Source organism: Aotus nancymaae, unplaced genomic scaffold (assembly GCF_030222135.1).
Source record: "Aotus nancymaae isolate 86718 unplaced genomic scaffold, 86718_ANA_hifiasm-v0.15.2.pri h1tg000040l, whole genome shotgun sequence".
NCBI classification, from domain to species: domain Eukaryota; kingdom Metazoa; phylum Chordata; class Mammalia; order Primates; family Aotidae; genus Aotus; species Aotus nancymaae.
This window is the reverse complement of record NW_026988454.1, coordinates 92,859,076-92,880,344: the sequence shown is the minus strand read 5'-3', so window position 1 is coordinate 92,880,344 and position 21,269 is coordinate 92,859,076. Positions and strand designations below refer to the sequence as shown.

Here is a 21,269-nt window from a genome sequence, read left to right as displayed (position 1 = left end):
GAATAACTTGAACCCGGGAGGCAGAGGTTGTAGTGAGCTGAGATCGCACCATTGCACTCCAGCCTGGACAACAAGAGTGAAACTCTGTCTCATAAAAAAAAAAAAAAAAGCTACTTCCTTCTACCTTCAAAATTATCACCATTATTCAGTTTTAGCTGTAGACCAACTCAATCTGGTTCTTGGAAGTTAAGTGTTACCTAAGAGCACAGCCTGAAAACCCATCCTGATCTATAAAGCTAAGACACGCAGGTAAACAGGCAAACCTAACCTGTGCCCAAATACAGCTGAGGCTGGAAAGTTCTCCCGGCTGCATGGGAGAAGTGGAATGGGAAGATGCAGTAAAGAGAGAACCAAGGCTGAGAATGAGAGTCCAGACTCTAATGATAATATTGGTATGTAATAATGTATAACTGCTAGAACAAAACTGGCCACAGAACTGCATGCACATTTTATCTTTGCAGAATCTTTCAAGTAGCTTTGGTTAATGCAGTGTACAGATGAGCAAATGGGTTTAGAAAGCATCATAACTAGCTCAAGTTCACACAGCTAGTAGAAGGAGCCTGAGGATTCTGAACCAGGGCAGTCTGACTCCAAGGCTATTGCTGCTTCTCTTTACTAAAAAAAAAAAAAAGATCAAATTCAAATACGGATTGCTAGACATCTTAAAGCTGAGTATTTGATATTAATACTACAACTATGCCCTTTTCAATTCTGTCTGTCACCAAACTCCCATCTTGTAACCTATTTTGCCTGATGGCTCTTGAAACGACAACAGCATTAGTTGGCTGTTGACCTTATACTGCCTGAGCATGTAACATGAACAACTCTTTGATGTCTTCTTTAAGTTAATGTTAATATTTAAAATACCTTGGAAACTATTTCCTTCCTTTGCATGCTTGGGTACAAGGTAAAATGGCTTTCGTCTTAGCTCCGTCCTAACTTTTGCTGAAAGCCAGTTTTTGATGGGCAGGCCTTCCTGGGTGCTAGCAGGCCAGCTACTTTTTGATTCCAAAGCCAGGATTATATCCACAGATATTTCGTTTCTAATAAGAAGTGTTACAGCAGGGCTCCCTCTTCTCTTCTTCTCCATGATGACATCTGTATCTGCTTGAACATATAAAAGAGAAGAAAGTATTTATTAATCCAATTTTCTCTGAAAATACAGGGGAAATAATGTAGCTATAATTGAAGATCTCTGGTGTGCTAAGCATAAAGTAAACAATAGTGGTAAAACAGAAACTGGCTCTAAAAGGCTACATGTTTTACTAATTTAACCAATATTGGCCAGGTGTGGCTCACGACTGTAATCCCAGCACCTTGGGAGGCTGAGGCGAGCGGTTAACTTGAGGACAGGATTTCAAGACCAGCCTGGCCAACATGGTGAAACCCCATCTCTACTAAAAACACAAAAATTAGCTGGGCATGGTGGTGAACACCTGTAATACCAGCTATTCAAGAGGATGAAGCATGAGAATTGCTTGAACACAGGAGGTGGAGGTTGCAGTGAGCTGAGATCACATCACTGTGCTCCAGGTGACAAAGTAAGACTCTCCCTAAAAAAACAAAAAACAAAACCAAACAAAACAGTATTTCTTGATAGCTCCCATGGGAGGCATTGTCAGACTGTGTGTGGCATATATGATGAGGGGGGTCTCTGTAAATTTTGAGGTTTGAGGGTACTCTGATTAAATTTTCATTACAAATTATAGATGGCAGTGTGGAGGGAAGCCTAGAGAAGAGGCCAGGTGGGCAAGAGGGAAGAGACAAGCAGCAAAAAGACCACAGCAACAGGCCAGCACAGAGGCTGGGTGCCATGGCAGCACAGAGGCAGGGAGCATCAAGACACAGGGGGAAGAAATGAGAGCAACTAAAGAGGTTCAAATCAACATAACTGGTCATGAGTTGAGTCCACGGTGTGAGGAGGAAAGTAAGAGCCTTGGTATGCCATCCCAGGATCTTGGCCTAGGAAATGGCTGATGTTGGTTCCATTCCCCAAAACAGAATAAGCAGGAAGAAGAAGATTGGGCCAAGCTGAACTTCATGAGACACAATGAGGTCTAGGTGCCTGTGGGACACTCAAGTGGAGATGGCTACCAGGTAGGTGGCCATGGTCAGAAATTCAGACAGTTTTGGGAGTTGGGGGTGTATGAGCAGTAAAGACCACTACTCTCAGATAAGACTTCCAAAGTGAGGAAGTAGAGCACAGTGGAGAAATTGCTAGAAAAATCTGCAAACTGGGCTGGGTGCGGTGGCTCACGCCTGTAATCCCAGCACTTTGGGAGTCCAAGGCGTGTGGATCACAAGGTCAAGAGATCGAGACCATCCTGGCCAACATTGTGAAACCCCATCTCTACTAAAAATACAAAAAATTAGCTGGGCATGGTGGCATATGCCTGTAATCCCAGCTACTTCGGTGGCTGAGGCAGGAGAATCGCTTGAACCCAGGAGGCTGAGGTTGCGGTGAGCCAAGATTGCGCCATTGCACTCCAGCCTGGGCAACAAGAGCAAAATTCCATCTCAAAAAAAAAAAAAAAAAAAAAAGAAAAAGAAAAATCTGCAAACCTGGCCACCTCTTACCCAAATCTGGCCACCTCTCCTGTTACCACTGAGGAAGTAAATGTCCATCTACCTTTCTTTTTATGAGATGAAGTCTCACTCTGTCGCCCAGGCTGGATGGAGTGCAATGGCGTGATCTCGGCTCACTGCAACCTTCACCTCCCAGGTTCAAGTGATTCTCCTGCCTCAGCCTCCTGAATAGATGGGATTACAGGCTTGCGCTACCTTGCCTGGCTAATTTTTCTATTTTTAGTAGAGACAGAGTTTCACTATGTTGGCCGGGCTGGTCTTGAACTCGTGAGCTCAAATAATCTGCCTGCCTTGGCCTCCCAAAGTGCTGGGATTACAGGTGTCAGCCACTGTGCCTGGCCTTCCATCTACCTTCCAAAGGCCACCTCTGCACGTGGTCTCTGAACCCCTTCCTTCTCAACTTCTCAAGTACCTTGCTCTTCAACTATTCCCTCTCCTGCATCAGCCATCTCTCCCTCCCTGCTAGATCATTCTGAAATTCATACAAAGGGTTACAGTGTATACCTCTCCTTTCACCCCACATCTGCCTCCTTTCCATACTCATCCATCTTTCTGCTTCCTTCCATCCCAAACTTTTTTTTTTTTTTGAGACAGGGTCCCGCTCTCTCACCCAGGCTTGAGTGCAATAGCATACACATGGCTCACTGCAGCCTCAACCTCCTAGGCTCAAGTGATCCTCTTGCTTTAGCATCATATGTAGCCGGGAACACAGGCGCATGACACCATCTCTGGCTAATTTTTAAAATATTTTTGCAGAGATAGACTCTCCCTTTGTTGCCCAGGCTGGTCTTGAACTTCTGGGCTTAAGCGATTCTTCTGCCTCGGCCTCCCAAAGTGCTGAGACACCACACTCAGCCCAGACAGAACTTTCTAGAGCAGCCTACACATGCTGTCTCCACTGCAACAAAACACTTGTATTCTCTTTTTGCTCATTCTCTGCTTCCCAAACTCTAATGGAATTCTCTTCTTACCACTCTACTTAACATTGGGAATTCCCACCTCCATCTCCCACATTCCTGATCCCTCTCTTTGCTATACTTTTACACAACAACACTTCCTACTATCTACTACACAAGATAATCAGCCGGGCGTGGTGGCTCACGCCTGTAATCCCAGCACTTTGGGAGGACAAGGTGGGTGAACCACTTGAGGCCAGGAGTTCGAGATCAGTTTGGCCAACATGGTGAAACCCCACCTCTTTAAAAAAAAAAAGATAATCATAATTTCCATTTGTTGTTAATTGTATGTCTGTGGTTGCAAAAATTATAAAGTACAGAGGGTAGAGGTCTTCATGTATTTGTTTACTAATTAATCCTAAATAACCAGAATACCTGCACATTAGATAATCAATGACTATTGATTAAATTGATGGATAAATGAATCTACACTCTCTACCTAGGTATTTCATCTATTCCCAATGCTACCTATATGATGACGACTCCCAAATGTTACTTGCAGCCCAAATGTATCCTTTGCACTACAAACCCATATCCAGCCACATAACACATCGACTTTGATGTACCACAGGAATCTATAAACAAACATATCCAAAGCCAGTAACATAACTTAATTCATATCCCAAAATATGTTGTTCCTCAGTTCTTCCCGTCTCAGAGAATGGCACAATCAATCCACCCAGATGCACTATCAGGAAACCTGGAAACTGTCTTAATTTAATCGTCTCTCTTACCCCCTACACTTAATTCAGATGCAAGTGCTGCTACATACAGCCTGGACCTGTCTGCTGCTCCAATCCCAGCACCCTAGTCCCACCCCATCTAAGCTGCCACCATCTTTTAGGTGAACTATTACATCATTTTTCTTTCTAGTTTTCCTATTTGCCTTCTTGTAAAATCTATCCTTAAAAGCCAGAGTAAATATTTAAAAATTCAAAGCCAAGCATTATTCTCTGATGAAAACCTGGCTTCTCAATGATCAGATAATAAAATTTGGCCAGGCTCAGTGGCTCACGCCTGTAATCCCAGCACACTGGGAAGCCAAGGTGGGTGTATCACGAGGTCAGGAGTTCAAGATCAGCCTGGCCAAAATGGTAAAACCTCGTTTCTACTAAAAATACAAAAATTAGCCAGGTGTGGTAGTGGGCGCCTGTAATCCCAGCTACTCGGGAGGCTGAGGCAGGAGAATCCCTTGAAACCGGGAGGTGGAGGCTGCAGTGAGCTGAGATCATGCCACTGCACTCCAGCCTGGGCATCAGAGCAAGACTCTGTCTCAAAAATTAAATCAAATCAAATCTAAACTTCTTTTCAGGGTCTACAAGTCAGTACAGAATCTGGTCCCTGACTGCCTCTTCAGTTTCATTTCATGTCACTTCACCTTTTCTGCAAAAGTCTCTTTTTGTTCCTAGATCTTGCCAAGCTCCTTTTCCTGCCTCAGGGCTTGGCTCCACTACCCTATTCTACCCTAATTATTATCACTTTTCCCAGTTTATTCCCTTCAGAGCACTCACTGCAATTTGTGTTGTATATTATTACACTATTAGAGTACAAGCTTTAAAGAGGATCCCATCAATTTTATGCAGGCACGTATACCCAGTGGCACAAGCAGCAGACTAAGTGAAAAGCAGAGTGTTGTTTCTAGACTGAGAGAACAGTCATACCTACTAAGTGCCAATGTACACTCCTCTCCTGATATTTCTTGGCTTCTCTACTGCAGGTTTTTTTTTTTTTTCTTCAGAGAGGTCAAGAAACATCAGGAGAGGAGTGTACATTGGCAATTAGTAGGTATGATTAAACCTTTAAGAGTCAAAAGGCAGGCTGGGCACAGTGGCTCACACCTGTAATCCCAGTACTTTGGAAGGTTGAGCCAGACAGATCACCTGAGGTGAGGAGTTTAAGACCAGCCTGGCCAACGTGGTGAAACTCTATCTCTACTGAAAATACAAAATAGCTGAGCATGGTGGCACATGCCAGTAATCCCAGCTACTCTGGAGGCTGAGGCAGAAGAACTGCTTGAACCTGGGAGGTAGAGGTTGCAGTGAGACGAGATCACGCCAATGCACTCCAGCCTGGGTAATAAGAGTGAAACTCCATTTCAAAAAAAAAAAAAAAAATCAGAAGGCAAAAATCTTACCTTGCATGTTTTTAATTTCTTCCTTAATGATTTTTCTAAACTTAGACAGCATCTTAGAAGCTGATAATATTTCATCTTCTAAAAATTGTCTCAGAGGATTTTCTTTGGGATTTCTTTTGAATTTCACAAAGTAATATGCACCAGTGTTGGAATATTCTTCTAGTTGAATTCTGGGGAGTTCCAGTTTAAACATGACATCAAATTCATTAGGTGCAGAAATCTAAGAAACAGTAAAAAAAAATAGCACTGAAATGTTTGCTTATGAATATTTTCCAAGTGACTGGAACTTTTTTGTTTGTGTAAAGGGATTTTTCTATTAATTAATTAATTAATTAATTCATTCATTCATTTATTTATTTTAAGATAGCGTTTCACTCTTGTTGCCTAGGCTGGAGTGCAACAGCGCGATCTTGACTCACCGCAACCTCCACTTCTGGGGTTCAAAGGATTCTCCTGCCTCAGCCTCCTGAGTTGCTGGGATTACAGGCAAGTGCCACTATTCCTGGCCAATTTTTTTGTATTTTTAGTAGAGACGGGGTTTCTCCATGTTAGTCAGGCTGGTCTCAAACTCCCGAGCTCAGGTGATCTGTCCGCGTTGGCCTCCAAAGTGCTTGGATTACAAGCGTGAGCCACCACTCCCGGCCGAGTACCACTTTGTTTTTAAAAATTATGTCAATAAGGCCGGGCGCGGTGGCTCAAGCCTGTAATCCCAGCACTTTGGGAGGCCGAGGCGGGTGGATCACGAGGTCAAGAGATCGAGACCATCCTGGTCAACAAGGCGAAACCCCGTCTCTACTAATACAAAAAATTAGCTGGGCATGGTGGCGCGTGCCTGTAATCCCAGCTACTCAGGAGGCTGAGGCAGGAGAATTGCCTGAACCCAGGAGGCGGAGGTTGCAGTGAGCCGAGATCGCGCCATTGCACTCCAGCCTGGGTAACAAGAGCGAAACTCCGTCTCAAAAAAAAAAAAAAAAAAATTATGTCAATAAAAAGAAATTCAGTGAAATTTGTTTTATCTAAAACTTTTTTTGAGATGAAGTCTTGCTCTGTCACCCAGGATGGAATGCAGTGGCTCACTGTAACCTCCACATCAAAATTATGACAGTAAATAAAACAGAAGCAATATTTTTTCTATAGGCTTTTCTTACTTTACTAGGGAAATCAATATGGGAGAAGAGGCCAGGCGCGGTGGTTCACAGCTATAATCCCAGCACTTAGCTGTTTTCTGAATGTTTTGTTCTCTAATTCCAACTAGAACATTCTTTTTATTATTATTTTTTTTAACCAGAACAACATATAATCCCAGTACTCAGAAGGCTGAGGCAGGACACTCACTTGATTATTTCAGATGTAACAGCAATGTTAAAATTGACGTTTAATTCTTTTTTTTTTTTTGACAGAAGTAAAAATATTTATTTTATCTTAAAAATCTGGTCCCACAAAAAGGCCAACACTTTTTTCAGTTCATGGTCTTGACCCTTCAAAAAAGAAATCTTTCAACTGAGAGGTAAGTTGATAAAAGGAATTTCAGAGGTGCTTTCAGATTTCTTACAAGCCAGTAATCCAAGCAACCCTGGACTTCTAGTTACTGAGCTCCTTCTGCTAGTCATTCACAGTTCCTGAAGGAGAAAAGAAAGATGTTGTTTGCAGATAAGGCACTTTAGAAACCACCAGAGAGAAACCCAAGTCTGCCAGGAGCTGTGTTGTGAATCGGTGAGCCCAGAGGGCCACTAGTTGACAGGAGTGCTGGCTCCCGCAGCTCCATGCTGACAGCTTCTACCTTCCTGCTCCAACACTGTTCCATCTGGCTTCCAGCACCCACCTTGGCTCTGTGTTGCCTGACTGGCCTAGAATACATGGAAACCAGACAACTGGCCAGAGATGAACACTGCTGCCTGAAGACAGTGAGGAATGCCTTCAGAGACCATGCTGGGGCACACTGAAGGAGCAGTTCTTTTTGCAAAGATGAGTTAGTGCGGATCAGCACATTAGCAAAGCAAAACATTTAAACATTTTTAAAAGCTGCTTAATCCTTCCAATTTCCCTCCTGATTGTAAGCTCAAGCTATAGCCTCTAAACCTACTAAAAATCAGGAAGGAACCCCTCCTCTGGAGGGCAGATGGACTGAAGTGGCTACAGCCAGTGTGGGTAAAGAAGGCCCCCAGCTGAACAGTGATCACATGACACCTGCAGACTCTGGGAAGGGCTGATCTGAATCCAGGCAGCAAATTCAACCCATTCTTTTGCTTTGGGGACTTGTCTTTAATATGTGTCATTGCGATAGAAGAAGTCTCAGAGTCTCTCTCCTGTCAAGAGGACAGACGGGAAGACAGACGGGGACAGGAATCCTGGAGCTTTTCTTCTCCTGTGTACTGGGTGCATACTTGAATCCCAGGAAACAGTGTGACACGATGCCAGTTTACTGCCAAACATGCCCAGTCTGTCAACAGAGCCAGGCAAGGAGAGAGGAGAGATTCATGCTCCAAACATAGGCCAGTGGAGGCATGCTTGGATCTCCTTCCTTTGGCCCAGACGAGGGAGCTCCTTCCCAGAACTCACATGAGGAAAAATTGTGCTCAGGTCAGAACTGGACCCGGCCTGGTTGGGTCTGGCTGGGAGCTGATCCTGTAGATTTGGTAAAGTCTCCCCAGATGTCAGCAGTGGCAGCGGTGGCAGGCTTGGGCTGTGGCCAGGGTACAGAAGCACCTCCTGAACTGGGAGCAACTGCTGGTTGGACGAGGGATTCCCTCCACCGACAACTGCTCCCGGAGGGATGAGGGTGAAGGTTTTGCCCCCTGGGGGAGGGGGAGGCAAGCTCAACCCTCCTTTGCTGGCAGGCCCGGCTCGGGGATTCCCGGCCACTCCTTCCTCCTTCTTTATGTTTGCAATGTTGAGCCTGATGGTCTGGCCCTCCTTGAAGCCCAGGTCCAATTTGGGGCCTTGGTCTGGGTTCTGGGCTTGTTTTGCAAATTCACACTGCTGTTTCACCCACTTGAAATGATCCTGCAATGCAACGTTGAAGTCAAAGGCATCACCTTGGTCCCCGAGGCCAATTCCAATAAACGCCAGTCGCCCGTCTCCATCTTCAATGCGGATCACAAAGTACCTGCTGGGATCCATCACACTCTCCACAGGTGTGCCAGGAAACTGATCCACTGGGGCCCCAGCAAAGAGCTCCCCTGAGGACCTGTCCTCCAGCTTGATGTAGGCCATCTGCCCCTTTGCAGTGATCCTCAGCCAGCCATTCCATGATGGCTGGTCCAGCTGCAACTCCGCGGTCCTGTAGCCACGGTTGGTAGCCCGCGGAGGGATGCGGTAGACGTGGACGTCAGGCTTGACACAGAGCACCGACTCATATCCGCTCTCCACCATCGCGACGCCTGGAGTCCACGGGACTTCTGGCTCCTTCCTGACAAGTTTAATTCTTTTTTTTTTTTTTTTTTTTTTTTTGAGACAGAGTTTCGCTCTTGTTACCCAGGCTGGAGTGCAATGGCGCGATCTTGGCTCACCGCAACCTCGCCTCCTGGGTTCAGGCAATTCTCTTGCCTCAGCCTCCTGAGTAGCTAGGATTACAGGCACGCACCACCATGCCCGGCTAATTTTTTGTGTTTTTAGTAGAGACGGGGTTTCACCATGTTGACCAGGATGGTCTCGATGTCTTGACCTCGTGATCCACCCGCCTCAGCCTCCCAAAGTGCTGGGATTAAAGGCGTGAGCCACCGCGCCCGGCCCGACAAGTTTAATTCTTAACTGCACCAAGTAAACTTAGCCATTTAAGTTTTTTGTTTTTTTTTGTTTGTTTGTTTTTTGTTTTTGTTTTTGTTTGTTTTTTAAGTTATTCCCTCCAAAAAACTGAGGGAGCTTTTCTTTTCCACCACCACACACCATGGTTTCCCAATAGTTCTCTTTTTGGAGGACTTTTCAATTGATGAGTAAACTGCTTTAGAGATATTTCAGAACTTCTCCCAAATGAAAATTAACCTGGACAAACTATATATGTATGCATAGATTTCTCTACAGATTCTTTGATTTAAAACCTAAATGCAACTACCATAAAGTGTAATTTTAACCTATTTGCCCCACAGTAAAAACTATTTGTACCAAAAAATATGATGGATATATCCTGTGATTTTCGAGTTAACAGAATTGTTCTACCTTGAAGATAATTATTATCATATATCAAAATAACCAGCTCAACATGGGACATTAGTTCAATCTTTACTGACTCATAGGTATATGAAATTGTACCCAGCTTTTTACCTCTTCCACATTCTTTTCCTCCTCATCCATAAGTGGATGAAATTACTTAATATAAGTTTGATATAGGACAATTAACCTTTTACAAACATTTACAATTTAGGTTAAGCCACTGACAAGCGTGGAAAAAGAAACTCTCTATATTGATAGGGAGCCTACACACTCAATTCAAAATTTAATATTTTTTCCTTCTTACATAACGTGTACGTGTCATGAGGCAGCCATTCGGTTTTCAATAACCACATTTAGGGACACATTCATAGGACTGATTAGATAGTCCAGGTGAAATAGTTATAGAAATAGAGGCAGTGTCATCTCAGAAAACCATTTATGTATCAAAGTCCATTTTTATATCTGGGAAGTTTACAAAAAGGCTGCTGTATTCTTCAAACTAATTACACCTTCTGTAACTCAAGCACTCTTCTCTTGGCAAGAGCAAGATGAAGCTTACCCATGAAGATAAAGGTGCTTAATGCTAAACTTTTCTTCTAAGCTTAGCTATGGATTGTTTAAGAAACGAACAACCCTCCAAAACCAGCAAGGTCTTTCTACATTTTTACCATCTTAAGATTAGAACCCTATAAACTCACTCATCAACTATCTTCTTTTTCTGTATTATTCTTGGCACTTAAGACTGTTGAAGTCTACTCCACTTTGTACTTTCATATTCTCAAAAACTTAAGGTTATAAAGTGTGCATAAACATGTTATAAAATAATTTTGTCATTTAACATATTTGAAGATGAGACTTTTATGCCAAAATTTTACATAAGAGGATATATACTATGAATGAAACTTCCTTTTAAAGTCAAATGACAGAAAGCTCAAGCCCTGTTCATGATTTTAAAGTCTGAGAAAATGCCTAACTGTTGGAGATGGGACTACAAGAGGAAAACATAAATATTTCAGATGTCTCCCATCTTACCAAGTTATCAACCTGTCAAAGCCACTCCCTATGTTCCAGGAAATGATCTGGCATAAACTAATTGTCTCAGTGGAGGAGGTCACAGTGACATTTGTATTATTAACATTTTAAAATTCTGCTTTTCCAAGAATAGAAGCAATACGTTTAACAATTATCCCTGCCCCAAATCCTTAAACTCAATATCATAGGCATTAGAGCGTAAGCAAATCTGGGATGTTCTCCAACAGATATGCAATAGCACAGCTATGTTATTCTAAAAAATACGGTCTAGATATTTTTTTCCTGTAAAATCAAATGCTCAGTGGTCACACTTTTAACAGCTGGCACTGGATGACATTAATTGCATTTATTAGGTCACAGTCCATCTAAGCTTCCTTTTAGGTATTTTTAAATATGTTCAAGAGAAAACACTTGCTTCAGGTTTATTTAAGGGTAGTGACCTATAAGGACATCAACTCAACTTTTTTTTTTTTTTTTTTTTTTTTTTTTGAGACAGAGTTTCGCTCTTGTTACCCAGGCTGGAGTGCAATGGCGCGATCTCGGCTCACCGCAACCTCCGCCTCCTGGGTTCAGGCAATTCTCCTGCCTCAGCCTCCTGAGTAGCTGGGATTACAGGCACGCGCCACCATGCCCAGCTAATTTTTTTGTATTAGTAGAGACGGGGTTTCACAATGTTGACCAGGATGGTCTCGATCTCTTGACCTCGTGATCCACCCGCCTCGGCCTCCCAAAGTGCTGGGATTACAGGCTTGAGCCACCGCGCCCGGCCAACTCAACTTTTAAGGTTAGACTATTTTTGGGTTTACTGAATAAAAAGGAACAGGGGAAAAAATTAAATCACAACAAACCTCTTTAGGTCAAAGGCCATATCTCTAGCTGGGATATTTAAAAAAATTAATCTCACCAGCCCATATTCTAAAAGTTAATGCCACTGGTAACAATCAACAGCAGGAAAAACAAACCTGCTAACAACCAGCCCACTCATTAGCAAAAAAAGCAGTTTAACTCAAATACTTAGACAAAGTATAACACTACCTAAACCAAACTGCCCTGCCCACTAGCAAGAAGAGAAGAAATAATTGCTTAATAATCTAAAGAAGCTTAGTATTTCTCACAAGGATAACCACGTTCCAACTGCTGAGAGAGTGCTCAGAAGGACTAAAGGTGGAGTGAAGGCAATGCCTAGGGATTAGTATCCCACAAAGTCTTTAAAAACCCAAAGTACCACAAACACACTCAACTTGTCTATGAATTAGAGAATAAGATATTGCTGCTGCTTCTTTTTGTGTTTTGAAATATACAATGTTTTGTGGGCTCTGCCCTTCAATGTGAAAGCAGGACATTAAATTTGAAATTATATGACAACTAAATTTTTAGGACCATCTAACTTTAACTGCAAAATTAAACAGATCTACGTTTTCCTTCCTTCAAACCACCTCACAAAAATAAGAGAAAACGATCAAAACATGATTTTTTTTTAAAGTCCTTGAAAGTATTAAAACTCTTAGAGGAAACAAAAGGAAGAAGGAAAAACAAGAACAAGGAGGGAGAAAAGGTTTAAAAGAAAATGTGGGAATCAATGGGTCTCTCTTTTATTTGATGACAAGCAAGTGCAAGAAAGTTCATTTGTAATTTGTTCAGTTGTCTGTCTTTTGCACATCTGCATTCTGACCAGAAGGGACTTTGAGGTTTTTCTGCAGCAAATGGGCATCTGCGGGCTGTATCCTCTTAGAGTAGTTCTTCTTTGTCTCGATAATTTCAGAGCCAAACTTCCTGTAGAAGTCAATTGCCGACTAGTTGCTGATCTGGATATGCAGATAGATGTTGTCAAAAGTACCATCTTTTTCACAGATGTTTAAGACATGGTTTAACGCCTGTAATTCCAGCACTTGGGGAGGCCAAGGGGGTATCCTTGATCACCTGAGGTCAGAGTTCAAGGCCAGCCTGGCCAACATGGTGAAACCCCGTCTCTACTAAAAATACAAAAATTGCCGGGAGCGGTGGCTCACGCCTGTAATCCTAGCACTTTGGGAGGCCAAGGTAGGTGGATCACCTGAGGTCAGGAGTTCAAGACCAGCCTGGCCATCATGGTGAAACCCCATCTTAAAAAAAATACATATACAAAAATTAGCCCCCCATGCTGACAGGCGCTTGTAATCGCCTGTCAAAATAGGTGGCTACTTTGGAAGCTGAGGGAGAATTGTTTGGACCCAGGAGGCAGAGGTTAGTTCCTATTCCTTGTCTTTGGTAAGGTGCCAGACATCCTAGTGTCATGATGTAAAGTCTCTTCGGATTCTATGAATGATCTACTCTACATCATACCGCACCTACAGCAATATCATCGAAACAGACAGGTTTTGCTACCTCCAGCACATCCTTGCAGAACTTGTCATTGTAGTTGACTGGAAAGATGACTTGATTCAATCTTTTCAACTGTTTAATATTGTGTGGTGTCACATCTCCCAGCTTGATCCGGCTGTTTCATCTTTCCCGCCTGCTGAGGCCGTCGTTACCACCGATGTCAACGCAGTCGTCGTCGCCGCCGCCCTCAGGTCTCTGCGCCCTCAGCTCGGGCCACTCAACCCCGCAAGCCGGCCTCCTAGCCCGGGCCCGGAGCTGAGCGAGCGAGGAAGGCCAAGAGAGGCCAAGAGAGGGCCTGAGTCTCTGGTGGGGGCAGGCCTGTCTCCAGCCACTGCGCTGGCCCGGCGGCTTTTCCGCATGTGCACTCCGGTCTCTCAGCTCCCTCCCGCCGCTGCCGCCAGCCAGACCCGCCGCCGCCAGTAACTTTCTTTTTCCTTTGGACCCTCCATACACAGGAATCGAACTGAATTTATACATAATAAGAATCATGCTCAATTAAAGACATATCTGATGCTAAAAAATAAATTAGTTAATTAAAAGAATCATGCTGAAGACACAGTCTGGGCCTGGCACGGTGGCTCATGCCTGTAATTCCAGTACTTGGGGAGGCCAAGTGGGGCGGATCACCTGAGGTCAGAGTTCAAGACCAGCCTGGCCAACTTGGTGAAACCCCGTCTCTACTAAAAATACAGAAATGAGCAGCCCGTGCTGACAGGCCCTTGTAATCCCACCTACTTTGGAGGCTAAGGGAGAATTGCTTGGACCCGGGAGGCGAAGGTTGCAGTGAACTCGAGATCCCGCCACTGTACTACAGCCTGGGCAAAAAGAGTGAAAGAAAGAGAGGGGGGGGGAAGAGAGAGAGAGAGAGAGAGAGGGAGAGAGAGAGAGAAAGAAAAGAGGGAGGAAGGGAAAAAAGGAGAGAGAGAGAAAAAAAGTGAGAGGGAGGGAGGGAGGGAGGAAATCTGCTGCTGGGCAGGAAACACGCTCCAGTCAGAAACCTGCTTCCAAACTTTCAATTTTCACAGGAATTATTACTTCAATGACTCAGTCACCCACAAACAAATGGAGCTGTGTAATACACACTTCGAAGCAATTATACGGAATGTGTATCATGCTTGTTAGTAGTATCTGTAGGGAATATTCTTGTTTGTTTAACATTACACTGTAAGCTTCCCATGATTTCTGCATAAGAAACTGGTGAGAAACAAAAGAGCCGGAGAGGAAAAGGGGGAGAGAAACTTAACATATGTTTTCTATGGAGTAAGAGGTCTTCCTCATAGGAAAATGTCTACTTGGAATTTTTCACAGACCACTTCAAATTACTCAACTGAATATTTGACTTGGGACCTCAGGTCCACACTATTAAACAGCCCTGTTACGGAAACTCGATACGTTAGCTTGCATGAATGAACCCACACACTTGAATTCCCCCTGTAGCTGTGTTTTGAAATTAGCCAGCAATCAGTGCCGGTTATCTGCTCGTTGCATGTGTAGATGAATAAACTAACGGTTTGTCGTTTTACTTAGAATAGGCTACCGAAACATATGCAAGAGTCTAAGTTACTTCGGATGGGAAGTGAGGGGCGCGACCCGGGGGAGGTAGGGACTGCGGACTGCGGGGAGGCAGAGGAGCGGGGCTCGGCGAGCGGGCGCCGCGCAGCTCACCTTCACGCGCTCATAGTAGCTCCCCGTGCGCAGCAGCTCCACGCCTTTGAACTCGGACTCGCATTGCTGCAATCTGCGCAGCAGGTGGTCCACAACGCTGTTCACCACCGTGGCCGCGGTGGAGACATCCTCGCGACTGAGCCTTAACTTCTCTAAAACCGCCCGGAGCTTCCAGGTCCTCGGCGCCGACTCCCTTCGGCCGAGGATGGGGCCCGAGACCGGCAGGCCGGGGTTGGGCAAGTCCCAGGGCCCGGGCGGGGGTCTGGGCTCCGCAGAGCAGCGCGCCCCCCTCGAGCGGCGAGAACCAGCTCTGGAAAAAGCCGGCTCCGGAGCCGCGGGAGGCTCCCGCCCCTCCGTCCCAGCGGCGCTGGTGGCGTCCGAGAGCCGCGCGTCCTTGGCGCGCTGAGGGGCCTTCTTGGGGCGGGCCCCCAGCTCGCGGGCTGGCGGCCTCTCCTGGGTGTCCTGGGCGCTCTTCTTCTGCCTGGATCCCGACTCCCTGGCGGGGCCGAACTTTCCCGCGTTGGGCTGGGCGGCCTCGCGGGCAGCCGGAGACTCATTTGGGTCCGTCGGGGCGCCCCTGGCACTTGGCGCAGAAGCCTCGGGAGCGGTGGCTCGGGCCTCGGAAGCTCTCCGCGTGGCCTTTCCGTGCCGAGGCTGCATGGCTGGCGCTTTCTGATCACCGAAAGAAGAATCAATTTCAGGAAAAGGCCGCGAGAGGAAGAGCCAGCAGTAGCCGTAGGAAACGAAACAGTACTGGCGGGAAGGAACCCCAGGCTGGTAAGTCGCTGGGAGCCACGCCCATGCCGCGAAGGGGTTGGCCGCGGCCGTTCTTGAAGCTAGAAAGTCGTGGAAGTTTCTCACCCTTCAGGGCAGTCAGTGCCCCTGCCTTCAGAAGATGAGGTAGGGCCCCGCGCGGTGACTCACGCCTGTAACCTCAGCATAAGGTAGGCCGAGGCCGGCGGGTCCCTTAAGCTCAGCAGTTTGAGACCAGCATGGGCAAACCAGCAAGGCCTTGTCTCTCTTGTAATAATAATAATAATGACAACAACGATAATAACACAATATTTTAATTTTTAAAAGTTGCCCGTGTGCGGTGGCTCACACCTGTAATCCTACCAATCTGGGTGGCTGAGGTGGGTGGATCACCTGAGGTCAGGAGTTCCACACGAGCCTGGCCGACAAGGCAAAACCCCGTCTCTACTAAAAATACGAAGATTAGCCAGGTGTGGTGGGACACGCCTGTAATTCCAGCTACTCAGCAGGCTGAGGCTGGAGAATCACTTGAATCCAGGAGGCGAAGGTTGCAGTGAGCTGAGATCGCACCACTACACCCCAGCCTGGGAGACAGAGCGGACTTTGTCTCAAAAATGGAATAAAATGAAACAAAAAGTTGACAGAGACTGGGCACAGTAGCTCACACCTGTAATCCCAGCACTTTGGGAAGCCGAGGTGGGTGGATCACTTGAGGTCAAGAGTTCGAGACCAGCCTGACCAAGATGGTGAAACCCCATCTCTACTAAATACACAAAAATGAGCCGGGCATGGTGGCGTGTGCCTGTAGTCCAAGCTACTCGGGAGGCCGAGACAGATAATTGCTTGAATCCAGGAGGCGGAGGTTGCAGTGAGCCGAGATCACGCCACTGTACTCCGGCCTGGGCAACAGAAGGAGACTCCCTCACAAAAAAAAAAAGAAAGAAAAGAAAGGAAAGAAAGAAAAAATTGACGGACAATTTTCTCTTTCAGTTAAAAATTGTTTTTGTTTAATTTTGTTTTGAGTCAGGGTGGTGCGATCTCTGCTGACTGCAACCTCCGCTACTAGGGCTAAGCGATCATCCCACCTCAGCATCCAGAGTAGCTGGGACTACAGGTGCCAACACCATACCCAGCTTTTTGTTGCTGTTGTTAATTTTTTATATAGATGGGGAGGTCTCACTATGTTGGCCAGGCTGGTCTTGAACTAATAGGCTTAAGTGATCCTCCCGCCTCTGCCTTCGAAAGTGTTGGGATTGTGGCATGACCCACTATGCCCTGCAGCGGAAACGTTTTCTTTCTTTCTTTCTTTTTTTGGAGATGGAATTTTGTTCTTTTTTTTAATTGCATTTTAGATTTTGGGGTACATGTGAAGAACATGCAAGACTGTTGCATAGGTGCACACATGGCAGTGTGATTTGCTGCCTTCCTCCCTATCACCTATATCTGGAATTTCTCCCCATGCTATCTCTCCCCAGCTCCCCACCCCGCTCTGTCCCTCTCCTATATCCCCCCGACAGACCCCAGTGTGTGATGTTCCCTTCTCTGTGTCCATGTATTCTCATTGTTCAATACCCGCCTATGAGTGAGAACATGCCACTTTTGATTTTCTGTTCTTGTGTCAGTTTGCTGAGAATGATGGTTTCCAGGTTCATCCATGTCCCTACAAAGGACACGAACTCATCGTTTTTTATGGCTGCATAGTATTTCATGGTGTATATGTGCCACATTTTCCCTGTCCAGTCTATCATCGATGGGCATTTGGGTTGGTTCCAGGTCTTTGCTATTGTAAACAGTGCTGCAATGAACATTTGTGTGCATGTGTCCTTATAGTAGAACGATTTATAATCCTTTGGATATATACCTAGTAATGGGATTGCTGGGTCAAATGGAATTTCTATTTCTAGGTCCTTGAGGAATTGCCACACTGTCTTCCATAATGGTTGAATTAATTTACACTCCCACCAACAGTGTAAAAGTGTTCCTATTTCTCCACATCCTCTCCAGCATGTTGTCTCCAGATTTTTTAATGATCGCCATTCTAGCTGGTGTGAGATGGTATCTCAATGTAGTTTTGATTTGCATTTCTCTAATGACCAGTGATGATGAGCATTTTTTCATATGTTTGTTGGCCTCATGTATGTCTTCTTTTGTAAAGTGTCTGTTCATATCCTTTGCCCACTTTTGAATGGGCTTGTTTGTTTTGTTCTTGTAAATCTGTTTTAGTTCTTTTTTTTTTTTTTTTTGAGACAGAGTCTCACTCTGTTGCCAGGCTGGAGTGCAGTGGTGTGATCCTAACTCACTGCAACTTCTGTTTTCTGGTTTCAAGCAATTCTCCTGCCTCAGCCTCCCGAGTAGCTGGGACAACAGGCATGCACCACCACACCTGACTAATTTTTTGTACTTTTAGTAGAGATGGGGCTTCACCATGTTGGCCAGGATGGTCTTGATCTCTTGACCTCATGATCTGCCTACCTTGGCCTCCCAAACTGTTGAGATTACAGGCGTGAGCCACCGCGCCTGGCCAATCTGTTTTAGTTCTTTGTTGATTCTGGATATTAGCCCTTTGTCAGATGGGCAGATTGCAAAAATTTTTTCCCATTCAGTTGGTTGCCAATTCATTCTAATGACTGTTTCTTTTGCTGTGCAGAAGCTATGGAGTTTGATTAGGTCCCATTTATCTATTTTGGCTTTTGTTGCCAACACTTTTGGTGTTTTGGTCATGAAGTCCTTGCCTATGCCTATGTCCTGAATGGTTTTGCCTAGATTTTCTTCTAGGGTTTTTATGGTGTTAGATCTTATGTTTAAGTCTTTAACCCAACTGGAGTTAATTTTAGTGTAAGGTGTCAGGAAGGGGTCCAATTTCTGCTTTCTGCACATGGCTAGCCAGTTTTCTCAGAACCATTTATTAAACAGGTAATCCTTTTCCCATTGCTTGTTTTTATCAGGTTTGTCAAAGATCAGATGGTTGTAGATGTGTGGTGTTGCCTCCGAAATCGTCAGATTCACCAGGGTTGAAATGAAGGAGAAAATGCTAAGGGCAGCCAGAGAGAAAGGTCGGGTTACCCACAAAGGGAAGCCCATCAGACTCACAGCGGATCTCTCAGCAGAAACCCTACAAGCCAGAAGAGAGTGGGGGCCAATATTCAACATCCTTAAAGAAAAGAACTTCATATCCAGAATTTCATATCCAGCCAAACTAAGCTTCATAAGCGAAGGAGAAATAAAATCCTTTACAAACAAGCAATTATTCAGAGAGTTCGTCACCACCAGGCCTGCTTTACAAGAGCTTCTGAAAGAAGCACTAAACATAGAAAGTGTTGAACAACCAAGACCAGCCACTCCAAAAACATACCAAATGGTAAAGAGCATTGACACAATGAAGAAACTGCATCAACTAACGGGCAAAACAGCCAGCTAGCATCAAAACGGCAGGATCAAATTCACACATAACAATATTAACCCTAAATGTAAATGGGCTAAACCCCCCAATCAAAAGACACAGACTGGAAAATTGGATAAAAAGCCAAAACCCATCGGTGTGCTGTATCCAGGAAACCCATCTCACATGCAAGGATATACAAAGGCTCAAAATAAAGGGATGGAGGAAGATTTACCAAGCAAATGGAGAGCAAAAAGAAGCAGGAGTTGCAATTCTAGTCTCTGACAAAATAGACTTTAAATCAACAAAGATCAAAAGAGACAAAGAAGGACATTACATAATGGTAAAAGGATCAATGCAACAAGAAGAGCCAATGATCCTAAATATATATGCACCTAATACAGGAGCACCCAGATACATAAAGTAAGTTCTTAATGACTTACAAAGAGACTTAGACTCCCACACAATAATAGTGGGAGACTTTAACACCCCACTGTCAATATTAGACAGATCAATTAGACAGAAAATTAACAAGGATATCCAGGACTTGAACTCAGACCTGGACCAAGCAAATCTAATAGACATTTACAGAACTCTCCACCCCAAATCCACAGAATATACATTCTTCTCAGCACCACGTCATACCTACTCTAAAATTGACCACATAATTGGAAGTAAATCACTCCTCAGCAAATGCAAAAGAATGGAAATCGTAACAAACTGTCTCTCAGACCACAGTGCGATCAAGTTAGAACTCAGAATTCAGAAACTAACTCAGAACCACATAACTTCATGGAAACTGAACAAGTGGCTCTTGACTGCTGATTGGATAAACAAGGAAATGAAGGCAGAAATAAATATGCTCTTCGAAACCAGCGAGAACGAAGACACAACATACCAGCATCTCTGGGACACATTTAAAGCAGTGTCTAGAGGAAAATATATAGCAATAAGTGCCCATATGAGAAGCAAGGAGAGATATAAAATTGACACCCTATTGTCAAAATTGAAAGAGCTAGAGGAGCAAGATCAAAAAAACTCAAAACCTAGCAGAAGACAAGAAATAACTAAGATCAGAGCAGAACTGAAGGAGATAGAGACACAAAAAACCCTTCAAAAAATCAGTAAATCCAGGAGCTAGTTTTTTTGAAAAGATCAGCAAAATAGACCACTAGCCAGATTAATAAAAAAGAAAAAAGAGAATAATCAAATAGATGCAATAAAAAACGATAAAGGGGATATCACCACAGAGTCCACAGAAATACAAACCATCATCAGAGATTATTACAAACAACTCTATGCACATAAACTAATAAACCTGGAAGAAATGGATAAATTCCTGGACACTTGCCTCCTCCCAAGCCTAAACCAGGAAGAAGTCAAAACCCTGAATAAATCAATAACAAGGTCTGAAGTTGAGGCAGCAATTAAGAGCCTACCAACCAAAAAAAGCCCAGGTCCAGATGGGTTCACAGCTGAATTCTACCAGACATACAAAGAGGAACTGGTACCATTCCTTCTGAAACTATTCCAAGTAATCCAAAAAGAGGGAATCCTTCTCAAATCATTTTATGAGACCAACATCATCCTGATACCAAACGCCAGAAGAGACTCAACAAGAAAAGAAAACTTCAGGCCAATATCCATGATGAACATAGATGCAAAAATCTTCAATAAAATACTGGCAAACTGATTGCAACAGCAATCAAAAAGCTTATCCATCACGATCAATTAGGCTTCATCCCGGGGATGCAAGGCTGATTCAACATACGCAAGTCTATAACCGTAATTCACCACATAAACAAAACCAAAGACAAAAACCACAGGATTATCTCAATAGATGCAGAGAAGGTCTTTGACAAAATTCAACAGCCTTTATGCTAAAAACCCTCAATAAACTAGGTATTGATGGAATGTATCTCAAAATAAAGCTATTTACGACAAACCAACAGCCAATATCATACTGAATGGGCAAAAACTGGAAGCATTCCCTTCTAAATCTGGCACTAGACAAGGATGCCCTCTCTCACCACTCCTATTCAATATAGTATTGGAAGTTCTAGCCAGAGCAATCAGGCAAGAAAAAGAAATAAAGGGTATTCAATCATGAAAGGAGGAAGTTAAATTGTCTCTATTTGCAGACGACATGATTGTATATCTAGAAGACCCCATCGTCTCAGCCCAAAATCTCCTGAAACTGATAAGCAACTTCAGCAAAGTCTCAGGATACAAAATCAATGTGCAAAAATCACAA

The 21,269-nt window shown here is 44.3% G+C and overlaps 1 protein-coding gene and 2 pseudogenes across 2 annotated transcripts in view; all 3 read right to left on the bottom strand.

Annotated features, from left to right (window-relative positions):
* Window positions 1-15,615, bottom strand: part of CGAS (cyclic GMP-AMP synthase) — a 42,001-nt gene extending 26,386 nt beyond the window's left edge. For both annotated transcript variants that reach the window (XM_064360917.1, XM_021670299.2), the window contains exons 1-3: window positions 14,884-15,615; window positions 5,677-5,896; window positions 868-1,104 (exon numbers count right to left, since the gene is read on the bottom strand). In XM_064360917.1, the coding sequence (XP_064216987.1) occupies window positions 868-1,104; window positions 5,677-5,896; window positions 14,884-15,543 (1,117 nt within the window). In that variant the 5' untranslated portion in view covers window positions 15,544-15,615. The remainder of the gene's footprint in view (window positions 1-867; window positions 1,105-5,676; window positions 5,897-14,883) is intronic.
* Window positions 8,017-9,048, bottom strand: LOC105730572 (adaptin ear-binding coat-associated protein 2-like; annotated as a pseudogene).
* LOC105730573 (N-alpha-acetyltransferase 50-like) lies at window positions 12,436-13,338 on the bottom strand (annotated as a pseudogene).
* Window positions 15,616-21,269: the final 5,654 nt, after the last annotated feature.